The sequence below is a fragment of the Dermacentor albipictus genome, chromosome 4, assembly GCF_038994185.2.
Source record: "Dermacentor albipictus isolate Rhodes 1998 colony chromosome 4, USDA_Dalb.pri_finalv2, whole genome shotgun sequence".
NCBI classification, from domain to species: Eukaryota; Metazoa; Arthropoda; class Arachnida; order Ixodida; family Ixodidae; genus Dermacentor; species Dermacentor albipictus.
The window spans coordinates 12,425,063-12,448,929 of NC_091824.1; the positions used below are offsets into that span (position 1 = coordinate 12,425,063).

General features: G+C 46.8%; 1 protein-coding gene across 5 annotated transcripts in view; it reads right to left on the reverse strand.

Moving 5' to 3' along the window:
• Positions 1-23,867, reverse strand: part of LOC135917012 (cytoplasmic aconitate hydratase-like) — a 233,332-nt gene that overhangs the window by 39,784 nt on the left and 169,681 nt on the right. For all 5 annotated transcript variants that reach the window (XM_065450478.2, XM_065450497.2, XM_065450487.2 and 2 more), the window contains 2 exons: positions 14,323-14,465; positions 9,588-9,735 (listed from right to left, as the gene is read on the reverse strand). In XM_065450478.2, coding sequence (XP_065306550.2) covers positions 9,588-9,735; positions 14,323-14,465 — 291 coding nt within the window. The remainder of the gene's footprint in view (positions 1-9,587; positions 9,736-14,322; positions 14,466-23,867) is intronic.

A 23,867-nucleotide genomic window follows, 5' to 3' on the forward strand; every position in this document is an offset into this window, starting at 1 on the left:
AAAAATGAATATTGAAAAGTAGAAGTCCTGCAAAAAGGAACGGCTACTTTATGTCGGTGGTCAATGCGTGGTGATACGTACTGGGGAGGAAAGACGAAATCATCGTGTAGAGAACGATGCTGAAATATGCGGTGAAAAAGACACAAGCGATAAAACTTACGGCGAGATGCTAGTGATGGTAGTTCAAGGCTCGATTTCATATTAGTCACACTTGCAGTTCGAGCATAATTAGACATAATAAAACGTGCAGAGTTATTTTGAACCATTTCGAGTGAGTAGATTAGATTGTCATGGAAAGTGTCCCAAATAGAGGCGGCGTATTCCACCTTCGAACGAATCAGTGTTTTATAAAGTTAAAGTTTAAGAGCCTGAGGAGTGCGTGAGAAATTTCGGCGAAGATATGCAAGTGTTTTGTTGGCGCTGGCAATTATGGATTCAATGTGATCATTCCAGGTTAGTTTTGATGATATAGTGACGCCTAGATATCTATATGACGATACTACTTCTAAAGGAAAGTTATCAAGATGATATGAAATATTTGCATTAGTAGATCTAGTTACACGCATGACTTTGCATTTTTTAGTGTTTAATTCCATGCACCAAGTCTTACACCAAGCGGACACAGAATCAAGATCAGACTGTAGAATAGTAGTATCGTTAGGACTAGTTATTTCTCGAAATATTACACAGTCATCTGCAAACAAGTTGATATGGGAAGAGACGCAGGAAGGTAAGTCGTTAATGTAGATTAGAAAGAGGAGAGGGCCAAGCACCGATCCTTGTGGTACTCCTGAGGAAACAGGACTCGTAGGAGAGTCAGTGTTATTAGTAGAGACAAACTGGGAACGATTTAGTAAGAAACATTCGAGCCATGCAAGCAGTTTGGAATCCAAATTTAGTAACTGCAACTAAATGTCGTTAATTTAGTAACTGCAACTAAATGTCGTTCTTTAAGATGATGCCAGTCAGCCAATGATAGTTTCCACTGAGGAACATTTGGAGGGCATTAGTATTGCTGTATCAGCTTTATTGTTACAGGGAAGTGGTCACTTACAATGAAATTTGTTATGCTCCATTCTAAATAAGGAAAGATGGCCACAGGGCCCATTCAAGGTGTCTACCAAGTTGACATTTCCAAATTCCCTGAGTTTTCCAGGTTTTCCCTGAGCACCTTTGCGAAATTCCCTGAATGAGCCAGAACGTTGTTTTATGTCAAGACAGGCTGACACCACGTTGGCCGGTGCTGTCACTCTCTAGTAAGCATGCTGAAACAAAAAATTACTTAATCCAGTTTGAATAGTAAGGAGTAATATCTATTTTATTTAAAAAGAAAACAGAAGGAAGGTTTTAGTAAAATGCACAGCGAAAGAAATGGTAAAGCCCATTCTAAATTGAGTCGAACATTTTCAAATATGAATGAAAAGGAGATGCATACATAAGTAAATATTTTCTAATATCAGCTATTTCTATCAACTGATAGCAAGCTCATCTGTATGAGGTCCTGAACTTTGTCACAACTAAGGTTCTCTCTCAGCAGCTGGGAAGTCAACCTCAACTGTCCTGACATACTCTCAGCCCGTACACAACATCTCAGTGTTGGGTTTCACTGCTTAAACAATTTATTTTAGTTTGGATGAGGGACACTTGTGTCTCAGCGTCAGCCAACACTTAGTTTTTTTAGCTCAAGCTCCTTCAAAAAGGCGGCGGCACCCTTCTTTTCCCGTTAATTCCTCAGTGCGTCGGTCCTTTCTGTTCTCATCCTCCTTCTACCACGCTTTCACCACATGGATCATCTGAAGCATCCTCTTGGTCAGTTGTACAGTCAACATTTGATTTTTCGGACTTCCGAGGGGCCGCAAAAAAAATTGAAAAAAAAGGGCAGTCTGAAAAAAATTAATGCATGTCTTTAACTGCCTTTAAGGGCTAAAATTACCACAGGCACGTCTGAAAAAGCTCTGAAGGCCTGCCAGTACGCTTATTAGGCATATCAGGGCTTGTACTGTGACAGGAGACGGGGTGCACGCATGTGTAATTAAGGAATACATACTGTTTCCCGTGACAATTGCCCCCTTCCCACGCTTGTTATGCTTCACCGCCTAACTATAGTGTACTGAGGCGAAGCGAACTTTCGGAGACTGGCATTACGCAACGCGCTGTGCTCTGCGAGCTTCAAGGCCAATCACGAGGATTACAAAGGCGGAGTCGGTGCCATTGGTGATAGCGGCGAATCCTTTCAATGAAAAACACGGCACCGCACGGCAAGAAGCTTAATAGCGAACATAGAAACAGCTAGGCCTAACGTTGCCACGGTGGTGGTTACGGCTGCCAGCGGATCTGCCTGCGAGAGTGCCGGTTCGAGGCGGCGAGATAATCAAAATAGCGGCGGTGGCGGCTTTGATTAATGCCATTTCAGACCTGCAGTCAGGGCAATATACGTTGACTATATGGAGTACGTGGTGGTGCCGCAAAACCGTACAAATTATCGGGCGTGTCCGAAAAATCGGGCGTCTAGAAAATTGGTCGTTAACTACTCTGGCAATACATCGTGCCAATGACACGGCGTCAATGACGATTCGTTGCGATTCCTCTGTTACTGGAGCCAGCATTAACACGACTTTCGTTCCCTTTCAATAAAGTTACAGCTAATTTTCCCTGATAGAAGCACAAATTCCCTGAGTTTTCCCTGAGTTTTTCCAGACTGTTCAAATTCCCTGAGAATTCCCGGTTTTCCCGGTTTTCCCGGTTGGTAGACACCCTGCCATTGCTAAATCTATTGAATATGAATTATGTCGGACGCTGTAACACATGGGCTCCTTTTTATCGAAGAGGCATGTACGAGATGATACAGCTCTTTATTTGCCGGCCTCTCGTATTGCACCGGGAGCCTCGCCAAAGAGTGCGATGGGCATTAAGATCGCCAGTGATCATTTAGGCTTCTGGGAGTTGGTCAATGAGGCTGTAAAATTTCTTTTACTAAGTTGATAATTAGGCATTACATAAATAGAGAAAATGGTTATGAGCTTACTAAACAAAACTGCTTGCACAGATACAGCCTAAAGGGGCGTTTGAAAGGCAAACTGTTGGCAAGCAACAGACTTATTTACAGCTATAGCTACACCACTGAACGAGGCAGAAGCATTATCACGGTCTTTAGGGAAAATGGCACATTGCATTAGAAAGTTCGACTGTGTAGGCTTTTTAAGTGTTTCTTGGACACATAGCACCTTCGGATTAAATTTATGTACGAGTTCTGTGATGCCGTCGTGGTTACGAAGTAGTCCTCTAACCTTCCACTTGTTACGTCTCAACACCAAAAAGGCGTCAACTGGACATTTGCCTTGTGTCAAACCATCACCCCTCCTATCCAGACGTCAATGCAGCGTGGACACCGATGGCTGAAGGATCCTACGAAGGGTGCTCACCCCACCATTACCTGGAAACCTGAGCAGAGGATGAAAAGGAGGGAACCAGGAGAACTAACTGAAAGGCACAATTAATTAGACATTTGTGACGAGTCAAATCACCACTCGTCCTTAAGTACTTATCCAGACGTCAATGCAGCAGTGGACACCGACTGTTGCAGGGTTCCACCAAAGGCCCTCACCCTGCCCTTTACCAGGCAGCCTGAGCAAAGAAAATAAGGGGGGACGACGATGATGAACAGGGAGTCGCCAGTTGCTTTCTCGCCACAGATTCCAAACCAGTCTCTTAGACAGTGTTGACGAGGGTTATTTGCTGCTGGACAGTCTTCAGATTCCCTAGTCGACTCGCCTAGGGAAGACGACAGTATTAAAAGCAGACACTTTCTAAGAGTGAGGACAGAGGGTCCTGATGTGAACTTGGACGTTTAACTTGCTCTTGCATGGAGTGGGCTTCCATAGTGCAGCCATATAACTAAGCTAAATAAACCCTTTTTCCTTCATTTTTTACAACCTCACGTAGTAGTCGATGGACTTGGTGGATTCCATACCCTGAACGCCACCCTAGCTGCAACACACTGTAGTATCTGTGTATGCATATTGCAGAACATGTTTTTGCCATGTGTCCAATAAAAGAAGGCTAACTTAACTTACAGAGCCCCTTTCGGGCCTTGTTATGCAAGGTTTTTCTTTTTTGAAGCAACTGCAAGAATCTTGCCACTCCTTAGGCGCTGGCAGCACCACCTGCTTGGTTATGCCCATCACCCCTTGTGAAGTGCTGGACACGCACTCTTGCAAGCGGTTTGCTTGACATGAACACTTTGTCTAGAGAGACAACACCTTTGAGGCCACCAGGCCAGAAGTCGGTGATCTCTTCTTCTGGGATGGCGGAGCAGCGCTGGCTGCAGCCACCAAGGGGCGGAAGGCGTCGCCGCCGACTCACTGTGTGTTAACTGGACAGTCGCCGAAGGCCATTGTGGCACTGCCCACTGACGCGCGCGCCACTTAGGCAAAGGTTTGGCAGGAAGGATACCCACCTTCATGCCTCCTTAAATGAGATATTCTCTGACTTTCATTGCCCCTATTTTTTTTTTTTTTCCAAGGACAGGACCACGAGTATGCGGCGTGCTCCTCATCGGAATTCACACAGTGTGGAGCGTTCTCACATGATTCAGATGGATGTTCATGGTCCCTACATTTGGCACAGGTCAGTTGGCCTCTGCAGCTCTGAGAACTGTGGCTGAAGGCTCCAAAACGAGTAGGCCACACGCCATACATACTTCTGAGGAGCTGGCAGCTTTCGATCAGTAACGCCGCAAGCAGAACTGGGAATAAGCTCGTCTACGCCGTGCCGATGCTGCAGCCCGGGCACAAGAACAGGCTCGTGTAGCCGACCGCAAGCAGCAAATGCGTACCGAGTATCTGGCATTCTGCCTCCGACTGTGGCTTAAGCTTTGGCATTTGAAGCATCTGAGGGGATATGGAATATATGGCATGACCTTGATCTTGACATAGCCTGCCTCGATTGTCTCAGGCAGCACACTTGAACCGAATGTCGGAATAAGAGGCTTGGTTTGTCTCTATCATAACGCCTCATTTGGATCGTTTTGCACTGATCGTATTCTGCTCACTCCAGACCTCAAGTAGTTCAGTTTCTGTCAGATCAATCAGATCACTATTGGATATGACACCATGGCTGGTGTTCATGGTACGATGTGCGGTCACACTCACTGGAACATCCCCAAAAGACACAAGATTTGGCAGCCTTCCATATTGCTTCTTATTGTGGAATTCCAGAAGGAGGTCTTGCCTTGCTAACTTGGAAACCTTAAAGCCGTGGCCAAGAGCTTCAGTTAGTGATATTGAAACCAGAAAAGGGGTATCATTCTCACTGCCTTTTCTGTTTTCTTGGAGTGTATGACATGAAATCGTGCAAAATTCTCACTTTGACCGCCAAAAAACTTGAACACTTCTTCTGTGCGCCCTCGTTTCTGAGGGTGATCAGGAAGTGGGGGGAAACAACTTGCCATAGATGCACACTGAATTTTCAGCAGCAGCGCCACCCACCATGGAGCCCAAAGCTGTAGGACCTTGAAGAGACAGGTTCTGCCTATGCCAGCGGTACGACACCACTATAACCAAATACGGTATTACCCAAGGTTGGCTATTCACACATGGTTAACCCTTGCCGCCAAGAAAATGAGAAGTAAAAGAAAGTGAGTAGAAGACAGGAAATATTGAAAGCGAGAGAGAAAGATGAAGACTGATGAAGAGGACAGGAAAAGGCAAGTGCCGATTTCCTCCAAATGGGTAATTCTGGAGGAGCCACGAGGTACAAAATGGCTCAACATTTTTGCTGTCAACCTCAAAAAATAAAACTAGTGAGTGCACCAGCATTCCATAACCTCTACTCGGCACAAAAGAACTGTTGTGACAGTGCAGTCAACTTATAGCGATACCACATATAACGATATATCGGTTATAAGGATGAGCCGACTTAAGAGTGTCAGCTTATACATTAGGGCTATGAGAAAAACCTTATACATAATGATACGTTACTCACTGCATATTGGATGTAACGATCAAAATTTTCTCTTCCGGACGCTGTTTTCCATGCAGAATAATTGTGAAATTTGCATTACTAAGTTTCCCTTAAACAAATGATTCGAAGACGGGGTAAAACCTTTGCCTACGCCAGTTGATACCTGCCACCATTAATCACGCAGTGCGTCCCGCCCGTGTGCCGACTGCGAAAGCCATGGAGAGCATCGCTAGTTGGCGCAGTGTGCCAAAAGATGATGACAGCCTCCTCACATCCGCGTCGCCCCCAATCAAGCCAACGTTACTAGAACCGACTCAGTTTCACGGCTCCGCTGAAAACATGGGCCACGTGGCGTTCACAACAACTAACGGCACCGTGATTTAGTCGCACTACTGGCAGTGCTTCCAGTTGCACACCTCACTCACGGGGGCTGAATCCCATTTGGCTATTTTGTTACTGTGCATTTGCGTCCTGTGGAAGTTTGTGTGGAGGTTTCAGAGCTCATGCTGGTCTGCGGAAGTGCAAAGCCTGGCTTGTGTTGAGCATGCAATATGCAGGCATGTTTTGCTCCGGGATGAAAAAGAGGCTGCAAGTCGTCAGCCAAGTGCCACTTTTAACATGTAAGCATTCTTCGGCAAGTACCACAGGTCCATCGCATGAAAGGTGTAATGCCGTGCATCCGCACAAAAATGCGTAAGTTGCTAAGACATTTAATCCTTAAAATTATATCAATGTAGATGATTGGCAGCTTTATAAGCGATAAGGAACAATTTGACCAAAAAACTAATAAAAGTGATCACATAGAATACTCACAGGGATACATAGGGCTCCATAGAAAATGCATGGGGAAGCTTATAGTAGGGCTGGGCCAACTTGAAATTTGGGGGTAGTCCAACGTAAATTTGTGTGTGAGCCAACTTAAATTTGGGGGTAAGCAAACTTAAAATTTGGAGGTGGGCCAACTTGAAAATTGGGGGTGAGCTAACTTGAAAATTGAATGAAGCCAGCTGAAATTTTTTTTTTAAGTGGGCCAGCATGCAATACCGTATTTACTCGCATAATGATCGCACCCCTAAATTTTGTCGTCAAAATTCAATTTTTTAAATTTCCCGTGTAATGATCGCACGCCAAACTTGCCGCAGCGATATGTCGTGTGCCAAGTCTAGCTAATAATGATCACGCTTACCATCTGTTGAATGCTACGCGAACGACTCTTCAAGACAAACCAAGTGGTCTGCATGCACCAAACATTCTTTAGCAGATGCCTCATTTCATTCCTTTCATCACTTTCCACACTTCCATGACAAAAACAAGCTACAACTAAACTTGCCTTTATTATGTGTAGGTTTTATAATGGTTGTGGTCAACAACAACAACAAAAAAGGTGCCTTTCGATTCTTCTCGTCTGCACTCGTGGGCACGCAACAAATCGCAAGCTGCAATGATGGCAGCCACGTTCACACTCATATGTTAGAAGTGTACCCTATTCAGATGCCGACACTTGTAACACAGCTAAACTATTCGCCCGCCCTTAGTGGAAACGTGCTGTAGTAGTGAAGACAAATGCCACAGTTTCCGCAGCATGCCCACTACGTGTTCCTATGTCACTGGCAGCTAAGTGCGGCCATCTGTTTCTGTCCCCTCAAAGTGGACATGGCTACGTTATTGCCGCAAACTTGCCGATATTAACGATATTATTCATTACTGATACGGAAGAAACTGTTTCAATGCATGTAATGTACTCGCGAGAAGAAAAAAAAATCGCGTTCGGCTTGCTCTACCGGCCTCCATTTTTTTTGGGTGTCCCGCACTACATACAGCGGCAGCCGCCTATTTGTTGACCTGTTGTCATCCCACAGCAAATGCGAGATGAAAAAGTTTTTTTTTTTTCTTTCTGCAGGAAATTTAACCCACGTAATGATCGCGCCCCTCAATTTGCGTCAATTTTTTTTGACAGAAAAGTGCGATCATTATGCGAGTAAATACGGTACGACTAACTTTCTCCAAGGAAATGCATAGCTTATATAGGATGTAAGGCTTCTCTCCATTTGCAGATGGTGCGATAAACAATAATTTTAAACTGTTTTCATGCAGTCCAGCAGTTTTCTTTTTTTGCTTATTCCCTCATTAGCCATCCTGCTTCTATCCCCCTCCCACACAATTGATTATGAACTGCTTTATCTGGCGGACACATCCAGTCGCAATTCATGTTGGGGTACCTTCGCAATATAGCACAGTCATTGAAATTGAAGCGATCACATTGTCTTTGGGTTTCGTACTGCGCTTGCGAAGCTGTAAGTCATGTTGAAAACCGTTAGGTCTAATTACGAAGGCAGTATAGCTTTTCAGCAGAGTAATAAATTGACACAGATGAGTGTGTGCAATACCAAGCTGTTGGGCTGCAGCAGCAGCTGACGTGGCCAACCAATAGCCGGACTCGATCACAGCATTGTTAATTTTTGCGACCAACGCTTGGGCCACATGCTTGCGCAAGCCAATATGCGGAGTGGCAAAACTGAGTTGGTTCTAGTAACGCTGGATCGAACTACGCATGAGGAGAGAGGAGAGAAAAGAAAAAGCTAGAAGCAAGCGGCATTTGTCTTTTGTCCCCCTCTCAGCGAGTGCGGAAGTGCACCACGGAAGCAGCAGCAGACAGCCCGGTTGATAGAAGATGGCACCGACAGAGTGCAATTTTGTAGCGCTTGAGACAAAGCTGCAAATTTTGCAAGACTCAAAGTATGAGCTCACACAGGAGTGCCGCAATCATGACATCCGCAACCAGGGGCCATGCCAATCAATGGAAAAGGCGGGCTTTGTGTGCCTGTGCAAAACCTCTCGAACCAACACAGTGGATGCTGCTGACATTACCGATGCTCTGGGAGCAGGTTGCTAATGACGATAAAACAGGAGGTGCTTAGATGAAAAAGCTTGAGTGAAGATATGCAAAGAGATCTCCAATGGGGCGATTGTTGGAACCGACGGTGGCATTGTGCAAAGGGGGTGACAAGATTTGACAATGACTCGTCTTAGACACCGACCGTGATGTTCAAGCAAAGTGTACTGTCATCGATTGAGTCGCTTACTGATTTCATGCAAGCTTAATTAATGCTGCTAGCGTTCGCACAGCAGCGGGACACTGCAGTTGTGAGCCTGAAACTCCTGCGATAGCGAGTGCGGATTTCTACTATTTGAGCATGCCTAACCCTTTATACGCTTGTTTACAGGTATAAATAGATGCTTTATTTTTCACAGCACCTATTTTTTAGCGCAAGTGGCACATTTAGTTTCGGAGCTACAGAGGTATGTTCGGCATATTTTTTTTTTTTAAGGCAGCTCAGATATAGCAATGATTGGCCATAACGATCAGAATTTTCGTTCTTCTTGATATCGTTGTAAGTGGACTGCACTGTACTTGCCATAGTAGGCAACCAGTAAAGCAGGCACCAGAAGGAGTGCAATAGCAAACCACCAGTTCTCATTTTGTGCAGTCAAGGTTCAAGGACCTGCTGTTAGTATTTCGCCATGTTAAAATGAAAAATGGAAGACAACATGTGCCATCCACACCAGCACTCCAGCTGTTTACATTCCTCAACACATGTTTACCTTTTACTGGTTCATGCGCTTACCTCGTCACCAGATGGCAGATGAATGGTCCTCGGGCCAGGCTTGTCCAAGAACTTGTTCACCAAACGGATGTTGGCAAATGTGCCCCGAGCCATGACATCATCATTCCCTCGGCGAGCACCATACGAATTGAATTCTCGAGGGGTAAGCCTGCGAATGATGCCCAGATAGACTTCGCAAACCAATTCATAACTTAAATGTTGATTAAACTTCTTCACTCGAATCTTTAACTCCCAACATTTGCTTCCAATTCTCACACACATTACAATCTAAAAGGTGCACAGCACGAGTTGTTCCTCATCAGTAATTCCAACTCAAAATTTACAAGTGCCCCAACACACTGTGAACATAGTAAGGAAACATTGCCAATCTGTCGTAGAGGCTGCTGTGAACATGTGAGCCAACTATGTTACTGTACCGCATGCAGTGGAGAATTTACAATCTACTGTCAAATACAATGAAAAATCGCTTGCTCTTGCATTCGCAATGTCGCCATGTAGCATCATCGAAAGCAGCTGGCCCACCGATCCTATGGGCTGATTTCGCAATCGTGAGAGCATTCTTGGTAATACACAACTGCAAATTTTTAGTTGAATGAATGAAATATATATATGCCTGTGATCTGAAAAAGACGGGAAGATCATTTCATCTTTGCAATGCGTGTAGCTGCAGGTGCGGCTACACGCACCTCTGAGTGGCTGCGCACACTACGCAGCACATCGCTGCCACCTCCGTGTGGCCTCTGAGGTGGCAGCGATGTGCTGCGTAGTGTTGTCTACCACGGCCACCATGGGGTGCCACGATGAGCTGACGTAACACCCAACTTTTGACTGGGGCTTCTCAGCTGCGTAGGTTCCAGCGCGCTAGCAGAGATCAAGGAGGGAGAAAGCCGGGTATACAACTCTACTTGTAGCTGAAGCATTGGAAAAATTTTTCTGCCGCAATATTTGTGAGACGATGTCCTATTTTGCGCCATGTTCCCTTTTTGGGAACAAATCGCAGCTTAATTTTAGGATGCAACACAGGCATACATCTTTTTGAAATGTACTAAAATGGAAATCTAGCATGTTTAAAGAAAGGTCTAAAATTTTATACAATGGCGACAAATCACCCGATAGTAGTTTTGTATTTCGTTCACGCAGTTACAACTTCGTGACAGTTTTCCTGCCACACTGTCCCGTCTGCAAGGAGCGAAAACGAAGGCTTCTAGATAAGTTGCCCGTAACTATTCTGCAAACTTGTAGTGCAACTGTCTTCTTTGATGTGTCAGAGACTATGATATTGTTATGCAACGAAGGATTAACAACTGGAGACTATTTGCAAAGGATAACAGCAGCATTGGTCAGTTCAGCCGACAGCTCGAGAGCCAGAGAGTGTTCATCGTCTTCGTCGGAGTGCCCGCAAGCATTGTCCACAAGAAACATGCAATATGCATTTATCATTATCCCCGGCGGCAGAAGCACCATCCCGGTGCATCTAAATATCGGTGATGACAGGAGAGTGACATGGTTTGAGGCGTGCAACACACAACGACAGTGTGTGTTGCACGCCAACGACGTGTGTGCGCGCAATGCTGGTCTGCGCTGTTTCTTTATGTATGGTTAGGGGTGTTGCAGCTAGCATGGCGTTTTTTTTTTCTGAACTGTGCAGAAGTTTCAGTGAGCGACTATGGCAAAGTATAAGACTTTAACGCTGCAGCAGAAGTTCTGCTTGATCCAAGAAGCGGGTAAGAACATGTGTTCCAAGATCGAGTAGGCTGAAAGGCACAGCGTGCCCCTCTTGACGTTGTCCACAATATTGAAGAACAAGTCGAAGGTACTAGAAGCCTACAGCAAGATATATTCTTGAAGCAGTCGTGAGTACGAGTTCCCATTTACCAAGATGTGGAATCAGCCTTACTTCGCTGGCTGCATAGAGCAAACGCAGCCCACCTACCCGTCAATGGAATCGTACTGCGGGAGAAGGCCAACGACTTGTCTCTACAACTCGGGCACGAAGAGTTCAAGTGCAGCAATGGATGGTTCAGCCGTTTTCAAGAGCGCGATAATTTGACTTTCGCAGCCGTCTGTGGCGAGAGCGGCAGCGCTAACGAGAGTGTCGTCGACAACTGGAAGAAACACACGTTGGCTCCGTTGCTTAGCGAGTACGGCGCAGACGATGTGTACAACCTTGACGAGGCAGCCCTTTTAACAAGATGCTGCCCACAAAAACGTTCACAGCGAAGGACACCGTGGTCAAGGGTCGAAAGCAGGGCAAAGAAAGAATTACCGTTCTGTTCGGCATGAACATGTGCAGTAAACACAAGCTGCCGCTACTCGTAGATGGAAAGAGTGGGAAGCCTCACTGCTTTAAAGATGCACGGCTGCCCTCAAGGGAAGAGTTTATCTACCGGCACAACAAGAAAGCCCGAGTCACAAGCACAATATTTGAAGATTACATTCGGCAGCTTGACCGCAAGTTAGCAGCCACAGGCAGGAATGTACTCTTCATTGTTGATAATTGCCCGGCGCATGGCGACATCCCACATCTGAAAGCTATCAGGATGGTATTTCTTCCTCTGAACACCACGTCGATCTCGCAGCCAATGGACCAACGTGTTATTCACCACACAAGGAAGATTTATCGCCATAACCTGCTGAAGCGCATGCTCCTTTGCTACGACAATGGCAAGGAGTACGCCATCGACTTCCTCGGGGCCACATGTCTTATTGTGTATGCATGGAAGCAAGTCGAACCCACTTTGATCATGCGGTGTTTTGAACACGCTGGATTCTCGCAGGAAAAAAAAGTTATGGGGTTTTACGTGCCAAAACCACTTTCTGATTATGAGGCACGCCGTAGTGGAGGACTCCGGCAATTTTGATCCCCTGGGGTTCTTTAACGTGCACCTAAATCTAAGCACACGAGTGTTTTCGCATTTCGCCCCCAACGAAATGCGGCCGCCGTGGCCGGGATTCGATCATGCGACCTTGTGCTCAGCAGCCCAACACCATGGCTTCTCACAGGAAAGCACCGTCAATGCTGATGCTCACAATTCATGTGCACTTGATGAAGAAGGAGCAGAGTATCGCGACTGCATCAATGCACTCTGCGCAGAGGATAGCGAATCGGGTGCAGTCGGCTTTTGCCGCGTATCTGAAACTTGAAAATGATCAACAAACGTGCTACTCAGAATCTGAGAGTGAATCGACCGTTGATGCGACCATGTGTGATGACAGCGCCGACGCCGATACTAATGAGCCCTCCCGAGCACCCGGCTTTGCCGAGTATCTGAAACTTGAAAATGATCAACAAACGTGCTACTCAGACTTTGAGAGTGAAGCGACCGCTGATGTGACCATGTGCGATGACAGCGGCGACGCCGATACTAATAAGCCCTTCCGAGCACCCGGCTTTGCCGAGCATCTGAAATTTGAAAATGATCAACAAACGTGCTATTCAGACTTTGAGAGTGAAGCGACCGCTGATGTGACCATGTGCGATGACAGCGGCGACGCCAATACTAATAAGCCCTCCCGAGCACCCGGCTTTGCCGAGCATCTGAAATTTGAAAATGATCAACAAACGTGCTACTCAGACTTTGAGAGTGAAGCGACCGCTGATGCAACCATGTGAGATGACAGCGCCGACACCGATGCTAACGAGCCTTCCCAAGCACCGGCTCTTGGAGAAGTTATCGGATTGCTGAATGTTACCATGAAGAAAAACAAAAAAAATGAACAAACAAAACAAGAACTTCTCTTTCCATTGCTTGCACGCACTTGCTCGTCTATTCATTTCCACATTTTTGTGGCCTTGTGTTAAGAGTGTTGAACTGGAAATATAGTCCTTCTTTATTTCCCCACTCTCATTTAAGATGCTGTCCATTACACATCAATGCAATTACATCGCATACTAATCATGACGTTGAACAAGACGACTGGTGCTTATGAGTCGGCATAATCAGTTCTTTCACGGTGCTCCCAAAAAAGGTGAACAGGCACTCATGCAAGCCCGCAGCAAATAGAGTTAAAGTGAAATCGCAGCTTGATAAGAATGCTTGTTTACTGCTCGTGCAACAGTGAGACATAAACAGCACGTAACTCGCAGGCATCTGCTAAAGGCATGACAGTTGTCTGGAATTCATTACACTGCAGAAATTAGTAGCGCCAACTTTTTGCATGTTCAGAACTGGTTATGAACTCCACGGATGACGGGATTCACAATTTCCACTAGAATTGTTGTCCGACTCAGTGCCAAGCATGCTGTCTAGGCACAGTGCCAACTAACGTTATTGCCTATAGATGCCCTATGTGTTCGGTGCCTGAGTCATGTGGAAGTGATTGAGCGAGGATATTATTGGTGTCATTTTGGAAACGCTCCACATGGTCTAGAGCGGCCAGTAGGCTTCAGGTGTTCTCAAGATACTTTTTTGTAGCTTTTTGTCTGAAGTCTTCCCTAACTCATTTTTTTTTTTGCTTGTCTCAAAACTCGTTTTAATTCCCACTTCTTCCCGATTTTCACAGATATGAGTTAACAGAGTTAATTGAAGTAACAGAATTAACAGAGTGTCACTGCACATAAGAAATTAGCCATATGTGCATTTAGTAGTCATATTTTATTACACTTGTACGTCAAATTACAGGCCACATCTAACTAGTGGAAGCTTTTTCTTGTGAGGTAAATGCAAACAGGTTTGACTGTACTGAACGGTAGGATCTGTGCGCAGTATGGAGGTGAACTAGCGAGCCTACATACCCACGGGCAGCCAAGTAGCGAGCTGCCGGGCTGTTGCGAGCAATGCTACCAGCTGGCGAGATGTGGTCTGTGGTGACAGAATCACCCAAGTTGAGCAGCACATAAGCCCCTTCTATTGACAGCGTTGGTTGTGGGTCACGCTCCTGCAATGAAGAAAGCGCAGTTCCTCTTTAACATCAACTTAAGCATAGACACGATCATCGTCCACGAGCATTTAACACTCTTCATGCATCACAGCCGTGTACAATGTAAGAAACAACTTGAAAGTACTCAGACACTCATATGTGGTTGTCACTGTGTAGACTGTGATCGTGCATGTCTAAGATAACAGGGTGTGAATCCCAAAGACTGTAACACTAATAGTTTGGGCACAATATTCAAACCTTTATGCACCATACTGGCATGAGTACACATTTTACAGCATTGGCTGTTATGGGCTCATTCCAATAGCCGTTTCGTTTGACGATGGTGTCTACTGCCACTGCCAGTGGTGTCCGTAGCAGCTATCATCAAGAATGAGAAAAGAAATATTCAATTCCCACTGGGATCAAACCCAGGACCACTGTGCACAAGTCAGCTACTCCACCATTGAGCCACACCAATGCTTGTTAGCTTGCAGGGGGAAGAATGCCCCATAAACGTGCCCTAGCACGCGAGGAGACATGCGATGCGACATGCGTGCCGCATAGCATCAATATATGCACATTTTGCATTACATTTGCATATTATTACACCAGGTGGCACGCCATGTAGGTGATGCACAGGTAGCATCACAAGGTAGTTAGAGAACGTTTGTGGAAGAAAAACAAGTTTAAGACAATGTACACAAATCTGCTAAAAAATATACAGGCTGTGTCTGGAAAGTAATGCCATTATTTTTTTTCCGGCGCTGCTATTGGACATACCATGATCGGATTGGGTGGGTTAGGTACGGGAATTCTTAGTTTTTCATCATTGCCTATCGCAGCCTGCTCCAAACTCTGGGAGGGTCAGGATCGCTGTTTCCATGACCCACCTCATAGTGCTCTGTCACAACGTGCGATAGCATTCGCATGCGAACTACGGTGCGCGATCTAGTTCTGTGCTAAATTCGATAAGAGTCCTGCCAATACCTACCAAATGATTCAGCAAGCCTATGGGAATTCTGCTTTGTCATATTCTCAAGTTTCAAGGTGGCTGAAGGCGTTTAAAGAGGACCGAGAAGGCGTGGATGATGAATCCCACTCTGGACGGCCATCAACGAGCAAAAGTGACGAAAATGTATCTCGTGTTCATGATGTTTTGAACACCAACCGTCGAATGAGTGTGTGGATGATAGCACAGATTCTCAATATTCCACCATGCACAACACTGTAAGCGACCATTTGAACTTGCGGAAAGTGTGCCAAGCTGATGCCCAACCAAACTGTTGACTGACGGCTACAAGAACAACTGAGTGGGGATCGTGAGCGGACTTCTGGAATGCATGCAAATTGAACCTTATATTTTGGACAGTGTCATTACCGGTGATGAAACATGGGTATTTGAGAACAATCCTGAGATGAAGCGTCATAGTTCCAAGTGGCACACCTCGGAGTCCCCTCACCCCAAGAAGGCAAGAATGAGCAAGTCGAAAGTGAAAACAATGTTAACTGTCTTTTTCGACGCCAAGGGTGTGGTTCACGAAGAATTCATACCCCAAGGGCAGACAGTCAACGCTGCCCACTACGTCGATGTGCTCAAGAGATGGAGAAAAAGGGTCCTCCGAGCGCGAAAGGATATTGCCGACATCTGGCAGTTGCACCATGACAACGCTCCCAGCCATACTTCTCTGCGCGTACGGGAGTTCCTGGCCATGCACAACTTGGTCACACCGTCTCAGCCCCCCTTTAGTCCTGACCTGCCTCCAGCAGACTTTTTTATTTTCCAGAGAATCAAGAGTGCCCTGAAAGGAGCCCGTTTTGAGGCTGCTGAAGCCATGCAAACTGCAGTGACATAGGCCCTAAAAGAGGTTCCCGTTGTCGCCTTGCAGGATGCATACAGTGCATGGCAGAGTCGCTGGCAAAAATGTGCAGATGTCACAGGAGACTAGTTCGAAGAATTCTAAACGTTTGTAACAATATCTTGAATAAACGTTTTTCTATGGACAAAATTGCATTACTTTCCAGACACACTCTGTATACAGTAAAAGCTCATTAATTCGAATTCCACGAGGATGCTACAAAAACTCGAATTATACAAAATTCTAACTAATGAAAGTCAGAGAAAAAGAATCACTCAGTTAAAGCGCATATATAGTCCCGATGCGGTGTGAGCATGCGCACACACATGCTACGTCACGTTGGCGTGAACAACACTGTCTGTAGTTCGAATCTCTGGCGCAGCCAATATAACCGGATGGAGCCAACGCAGGTCGATGTGCCCGACATCGAGATGGCTCTAGCTCCATCCGTGCATTCGTCGCGCCTACTGGCGTGGAGAAAAACGGAAGTGTCGCGGTTTCGCCTGAAAAACGAAGCATTCATTGTGATAGCAAATTAGTAGAGAGTTATACGAAGTAAAGGTAGTTGTTTTATCGGCCGTAACAACTTGTAAACATTCGCTTACTAACTAAATTAACAAGTCTGGTGTCATGCGCGCACAGGTAAACATGAACACATCTCGCTCGATGACCGCGGGGACTCGCCGAAAAACGCTGGAGTGAGGAATCGTGGCAGTAGCAGCGAGCCAATTGACCTTTGTACCAGCTATCGCTTCAGTGCAAACGAAACGTAGAAAGCACATCGCATACGAAGCTACTGGCCATACACGCACTCTGCGAACACCACAGATCGCTTTGAAGGTGAGGCTTACACGGGTGCGCAGTTTGGCCACGTCACAGATTGCTTTCAAGATACAGTACTCACATGGCCATGCCATAAACAGCAGCCACCGGGAAAGAACATCAACCCCTCCTTCCCCCCCCCCCCTCTTCCCTCCCTCCGCCTCAACCCCATGCCTCGCATGCAACAAAAGAGGGCTCCTTGCTCGCGCATAAAAGATTGAGCCACGTGCGCCAGTTCACCCTCGCACACTTTCGCTCGTGCATACGGCACACGGCGGCGATTTTATCGCCCTTGAGCTTTGGATGGAACCTCACGGGGGAGAAGCGACTGGCAACAGAGGTGTTGGTCATGCCTGGTCAGGTGCAAACACATCTCTCTCCAGTCAGGCCTAAACAAAGCAAAGCCGCGGGGCCTGTACGGCCACACCAGCATCACCAACATGCTCCCACGCATTAGCACTCTCCCAATCCACGATGGCGCGGAGTTCGAATTATTGGTGACAGTGTGGATTTCATTGTGAATTAGCGGGATATGTTGAATATTGCTTTCACTACACTGCTGGACGGACCGCAGCAGCTACTGCGAATTATCCGAAATTTCGAATTAACAAGTTGGGAATTAATGAGCTTTTACTGTATATTGTGTACCTGAATAAATCAAGCTGGCTAGGTGACTATGTCCCAGCCGCATTTCAAAGGGAATGCAAATAAATAATAATAATCATCATCACTAGCAGGCTAGGTGACTGTTTGTCACTGCTTTGTATCAAAGGGGATGCCAATAAATCCTCATCTTCATTAGCATCGTGGTGTGCTACTTGTCACGCAATGCACGCCGCATAGCATCATTATGCGCACACTTTATATTGGAGTTGCATATTGTCACGAGAGGAAAAGCCAGTCAGTCAGTTCTAAGCGAACGGCCGTTTACAGTTCGTTTTCGCAGCAGCTACCACGCACACTTCTTCCTCGACATCTAGCGTAACTAGCGTGTGCCATTACCCCTCCCTCATTAAAAAAAAAAAGAAAAACCAAATAAGTAAATAAATAAAGTTGGGGAGATGTTAAATGCCACAAGGAAAAAATAAAAGAAATGAGAAAGACAACGGACGAGACGACAGGGGCCGCATCACAAAGTTTGTGGATGAGAGTCGGCGCGAATGGTAGGGCTTCATCCTGGTAACGTGAACAATGTCAGAGGAACGTGGTCTACGGGAGTGGTGCGAACTGTCGGCTGGAACAACTTCGTAGTTGACAGGACTTAGATGACGCAAAACTATGTAGGGTGCAAAGTATCGGCGCAATAATTTTTCTGACCGGCCTCTTTGACGTATAGGGGTCCAAACCCATACAAGATCTCTCGAGTTGTATGTGACGTCCCGATGGCATATGTTGTATCGACGAGCATCTTGACTTTGTCGGGATACAATTCGTTGCCACGCAAGGTGCCGCGCTGCTTCGGCACGCTGAACAAAGGCGTCTGTATCTGGTGCGGTAGGTAGCGACGAAGTTGGCAGGAGCATCACGTCGAGCACAGTGGTGACGTCGCGTCCGTAGACCAGACGAAAAGGAGGAAACCCGGTGGTTTCTTGTGGGGCAGTGTTGTACGCGAATGTCACATACGGGAGCAGTTCGTCCCAATTTTTATGGTCCGTGGCAACATACATGGAAAGCATATCCACAATCGTTTTGTTGAAACGCTCAGTTAAACCGTTAGTCTGTGGGTGATACGCAGTTGCCGTACGGTGCGTTGTCCCGCTCAGCTGCAGCATATCTCGGACCAACTGGGCAGTGAAGGCCATACCACGGTCTGTGATGACGACAGCGGGAGCACCATGTCGAAGGACGATATTTTTGATGAAGAAGTTAGCAACATCTGATGCAGTAGCTCGCTGAACGGCTTGTGTTTCGCAGTATCGAGTGAGGTAATCGGTGGCGACGACGATCCAGCAGTTATCAGCCGAAGACTTGGGAAATGGGCCGAGTAGATCCATCCCAACTAGTTCAAAACGTGAGCAAGGAGGTCGGACAGGCTGAAGCAGTCCGGCTGGTTTCAGTGGTGGAACTTTGTGACGCTGGCAATCTCGACAACTTCTGACGTACTGCTTCACGGGTTTTGTGAGTTTTCGCCAATAGTACTTCTGCTTGATCCTCGCGAGAGTACGTGTGAAACCAAGATGCCCGGACGTTGGTTCGTCGTGGCATGCACGTAGAACGTCGTCGCGGAGAGTAGCGGGGAAAACGAGCAGGAAAACGGTTGCGTAGGGTGAAAGTTCCGCTTGTATAGGATGTCGCCACGTAGGCAGAAAGATGACAAGTGACGCGCGAACTGCCGTGGGGGTTGTGGGCGGCTTCCTTCAAGGTATTCAATCAAGGGCTGGAGCTCGGAATCTTGGTGTTGCTGTTGAGCAAGGTTTAAAGACGGAAGAGTACAAAGAAAACCCGAATCGTCGTCAGTATCTAGTGGTGCGGGTTCGACGGGGGCGCGGGAGAGACAGTCGGCGTCAGTGTGTTTCTGGCCAGACTTATAGACGATGGTCACATCAAATTCCTGCAACCGAAGGCTTCATCTTGCGAGACGGCCTGAAGGATCTTTGATATTCGCCAGCCAGCAGAGAGAGTGGTGGTCGCTGACGACACGGAAGGGGCGTCCGTACAGGTATGGGCGGAACTTCTGGATAGCCCGTATGACTGCCAGACATTCTTTTTCAGTTGCTCAGTCAGTCAAGAACTTTATTGAGTCAGTCAAGAACTGCTGAGTAGTTTTTTTCAGCAGCAGACAAGGTTCGGCTGGCATACGCAATAACGCGCTCAACACCAGCTTGAAACTGTACGAGTGTCGCTCCGAGACCAACGTTACTAGCATCAGTATGCACTTCTGTGTCAGCCTCGGTGTCAAAGTGACCAAGGATCGGTGGTGTCTGTAGACGTTGCTGAAGGTCGTGGAAGGCATCGGATTGTGCCGGGCCCCAAACAAATGTGACGTCGTTCTTGATGAGTCGTTGCAAAGGTTCGGCAATTTAAAAAAAATTGGGTACAAAACGGCGGTAATACGCGCAAAGCCCTAAAAATCGGCGGACATCGTGTTTTGTCTTCGGTATCGGGAACAGAGCGACTGCCATGGCTTTGTCAGGGTCGGGGCGCACACCGGTGCTGCTGACAATATGACCTAGAAATTTGAGCTCCTCGTAGCCCAAGTGACATTTTTCGGGCTTCAGGGAGAGGCCGGCGGTGCGGATAGCTTGAAGAGCCGCCTCAAGCCGCTGGATGTGTTGTTCAAACGTGGTGGAAAAAACAACTACATCGTCTAAGTAGACTAAACACGAGTTCCACTTGAGGTCAGATAAAACTGTGTCCATCATGCGTTGAAATGTGGCTGGAGTGGAACACAATCCAAAAGGGAGGACCTTAAATTGATAGAGACCGTCGGGTGTTATAAACGCCGTTTTTTCCTGGTCCCGTTCGTCAACTTCAATTTGCCAGTACCCACTACGCAGATCCATTGAAGACAAGTAACGGGCATGTCGCACGCGATCCAAGGAGTCGTCAATTCGAGGAAGTGGGTAAACGTCTTTTTTCGTGACCTTGTTCAGTTTGCGGTAATCGACACAGAATCGTAGTGAACCGTCTTTCTTTTTAACTAATACAACAGGTGAAGACCAAGGACTTTTCGATGGTTGAATGACATCATCGTCGAGCATTTGTTTAACTTGATGACGAATAGCATCCTGTTCTCTTTGCGACACGCGATAAGCGTGTTGGCGAACAGGTTGGATGGTCGGTTCAGTGATGATTCTGTGTTTGATTAAAGGAGTCTGTTTGACCTTCGACGTGGTGGCAAAACAGTCGCTAAATGATGATAGCAGAGTGAGGAGCCTCTGCTTCTCATTTTGGTCTAGCTGTGGGTTGACGTTGATGTGACTGGTCAAGTCTACATCGCTGGGTTCCGGAATCGAGATTGTCGTTACCGAAGCACAGGCGTTGGAATCGGCCACCGTTTCAAAGTAGGCCATGGTGGTATGCCTCGCAAAGTGCTTGTATTCGCCACTGAAGTTGGTAACGAGAATCGTGGTTTGCCTATGTTGGAGCTCTACGAGACCTCGTGCGACGCCGACTTCGCGATCCAGCAATATGGTGAGGTTACCTTCGGCAATGCCTATTCCTAGTTGTTCTTGGGGGCATTCAACGAGGATGAAGATGCTACTTCGAGGCGGTAACGTCACGCAGTCATCGACCACGCGTAAAGCCGCGCGGTGATGTTCATCCTCCACACTCGAATCCGAAGAAACGTAGTTAGAAAAAGTCACGAACAAGTCACGAAGGTTAATGATCGCCCCATACTCCTGGAGAAAATCCATGCCCAGTATAACTAGCCGAGAACACTTGGGCAGCACAAGGAAAGACGCTACGAAAGTCGAAGTAGAAATTGCAACAGGGTGTCTACCAAGTTGACATTTCCAAATTCCCTGAGTTTTCCAGGTTTTCCCTGAGCACCTTTGTGAAATTCCCTGAATGAGTCAGATCTTTGTTTTATGTCAAGACAGGCTGACACCACGTTGCCCGATGCTGTCACTCTCTAGTAAGCATGCTGAAACAAAAAAATAACTTAATCCAGTTTGAATAGTAAGGAGTAATATATATTTTATTTAAAAAGAAAACAGAAGGAAGGTGTTAGTAAAATGCACAGCAAAAGAAATGGTAAAGCCCATTCCAAATTGAGTCGAACATTTTCAAATACGAATGAAAAGGAGATGCATACATAAGTAAACATTTTTTTAATATCAGCTATTTCTATCAACTGATAGCAAGCTCATCTGTATGAGCTCCTGAACTTTGTCACAACTAAGGTTCTCTCTCAGCAGCTGGGAAGTCAACCTCAACTGTCCTGACATACTCTCAGCCCGTACACAACATCTCAGTGTTGGGTTTCACTGCGTAGACAATTTATTTTGGTTTGGATGAGGGACACCTGTGTCTCAGCATCAGCCATCACTTAGTTTTTTTAGCTCAAGCTTCTTCAAAAAAGGTGGCGGCGCCCTTCCTTTCCCGTTAATTCCTCAGTGCGTCGGTCCTTTCTGTTCTCAACCTCCTTCTACCACGCTTTCACCACATGGATCATCTGAAGCATCCTCTTGGTCAGTTGTACAGTCAACATTTGATTTCTTGGACTTCCGAGGGGCCGCAAAAAAAAAATTGAAAAAAACGGGCAGTCTGAAAAAAATTAATGCATGTCTTTACCTGCCTTTAAGGGCTAAAATTGCCACAGGCACGTCTCAAAAAGCTCTGAAGGCCTGCCAGTACGCTTTTTAGGCATATCAGGGCTTGTACTGTGACAGAAGACGACGTGCACGCATGTGTAATTAAGGAATGCATACTGTGTCCCGTGACAATTGCTCCTTCCCACCCTTGTTTTGCTTCACTGCCTAGCACTACTGCACTGAGGCGAAACTAACTTTTGGTGACTGGCATTACGCAACGCGCTGTGCTCTGCGAGCTTTGAAGCCAATCGCGAGGATTACAAAGGCGGAGTCGGTGCCATTGCAGACAGCGGCGAATTCTTTCAATGAAAAACACGGCACCGCACGGCAAGAAGCTTAATAGCGAACATAGAAGCAGCTAGGCCTGACGTTGCCGCGGTGGTGGTTACGGATTTGCGGATTTGCCTGCGAGAGTGCCGGTTCGAGGCGGCGAGATAATCAAAATAGCGGCGGTGGCGGCTTTGATTAATGCCATTTCAGACCTGCAGTCGGGGCAATATACATTGACTATATGGAGTACGTGGTGGTGCCGCAAAACCGTGCAAATTATCGGGCATGTCCGAAAAATCGGGCGTCTAGAAAATCGGTCGTTAACTACTCTGGCAATACATCGTGCCGATGACACGGCGTCAATAATGATTCGTTGCGATTCCTCTGCTACTGGAGCCAGCATTACACGACTTTCGTTCCCTTTCAATAAAGTTACAGCTAATTTTCCCTGATGGAAGCACAAATTCCCTGAGTTTTCCCTGAGTTTTTCCAGACTGTTCAAATTCCCTGAGAATTCCCGGTTTTCCCGGTTTTCCCGGTTGGTAGACACCCTGTGCAAGTCTGGCGGTGCATCGTCCAATGGGTGACACGAGGTGTCCTCCGGCCGTAATCAGATGTGGGCCGTGCCACGCTGTCAGCACCTTGCGTAGCCGAGTGGCCAGTGAGGCACTCATAACCGAGTAGTCAGCTCCCGTATCGACAAGTGCAGTTACCGTATAACCGTCAATTGAAGCAGTAATAGCAGCAGAAGTTCTTTTTGCAGTTTCGAATGAAGGTGTCAGCGGTACGTCGCGAGGGGATGGCGTCAGCGGAGGATATTTGACGGTTCGCATGACAGCGGCCTCACCCTCGGAGGTCGCCGTTTTCAGTTTCCCCGGCGCGGGCTTCCACCGTTGACTCCAGCGGAATCAAAGGCGGGTCGAGCACGGTTTGGTGAAGCGTACCGACGAGGTGAAGGCGACCGTGACTGTCTTCGCTGTTGGGCAGGAGGAAGCCGGTTACTTTCTAAGTATTGCTCGATGTCGTGCGGGCGTTCGCCATAGCGCGGGCAACGGGCGTCCGGATGGTATCCCCGCAGACCAATCCGTCGGTATTGGCAGTCGCGATACATGTGACAAGCCTCCCCGCAGTGATAGCACAATGGACTGTTGTCGGGGGTGTGCCATACTGTAGATTTGCGCGGACCAGGATGAAAAGGTGCTTGCGGATTCGTG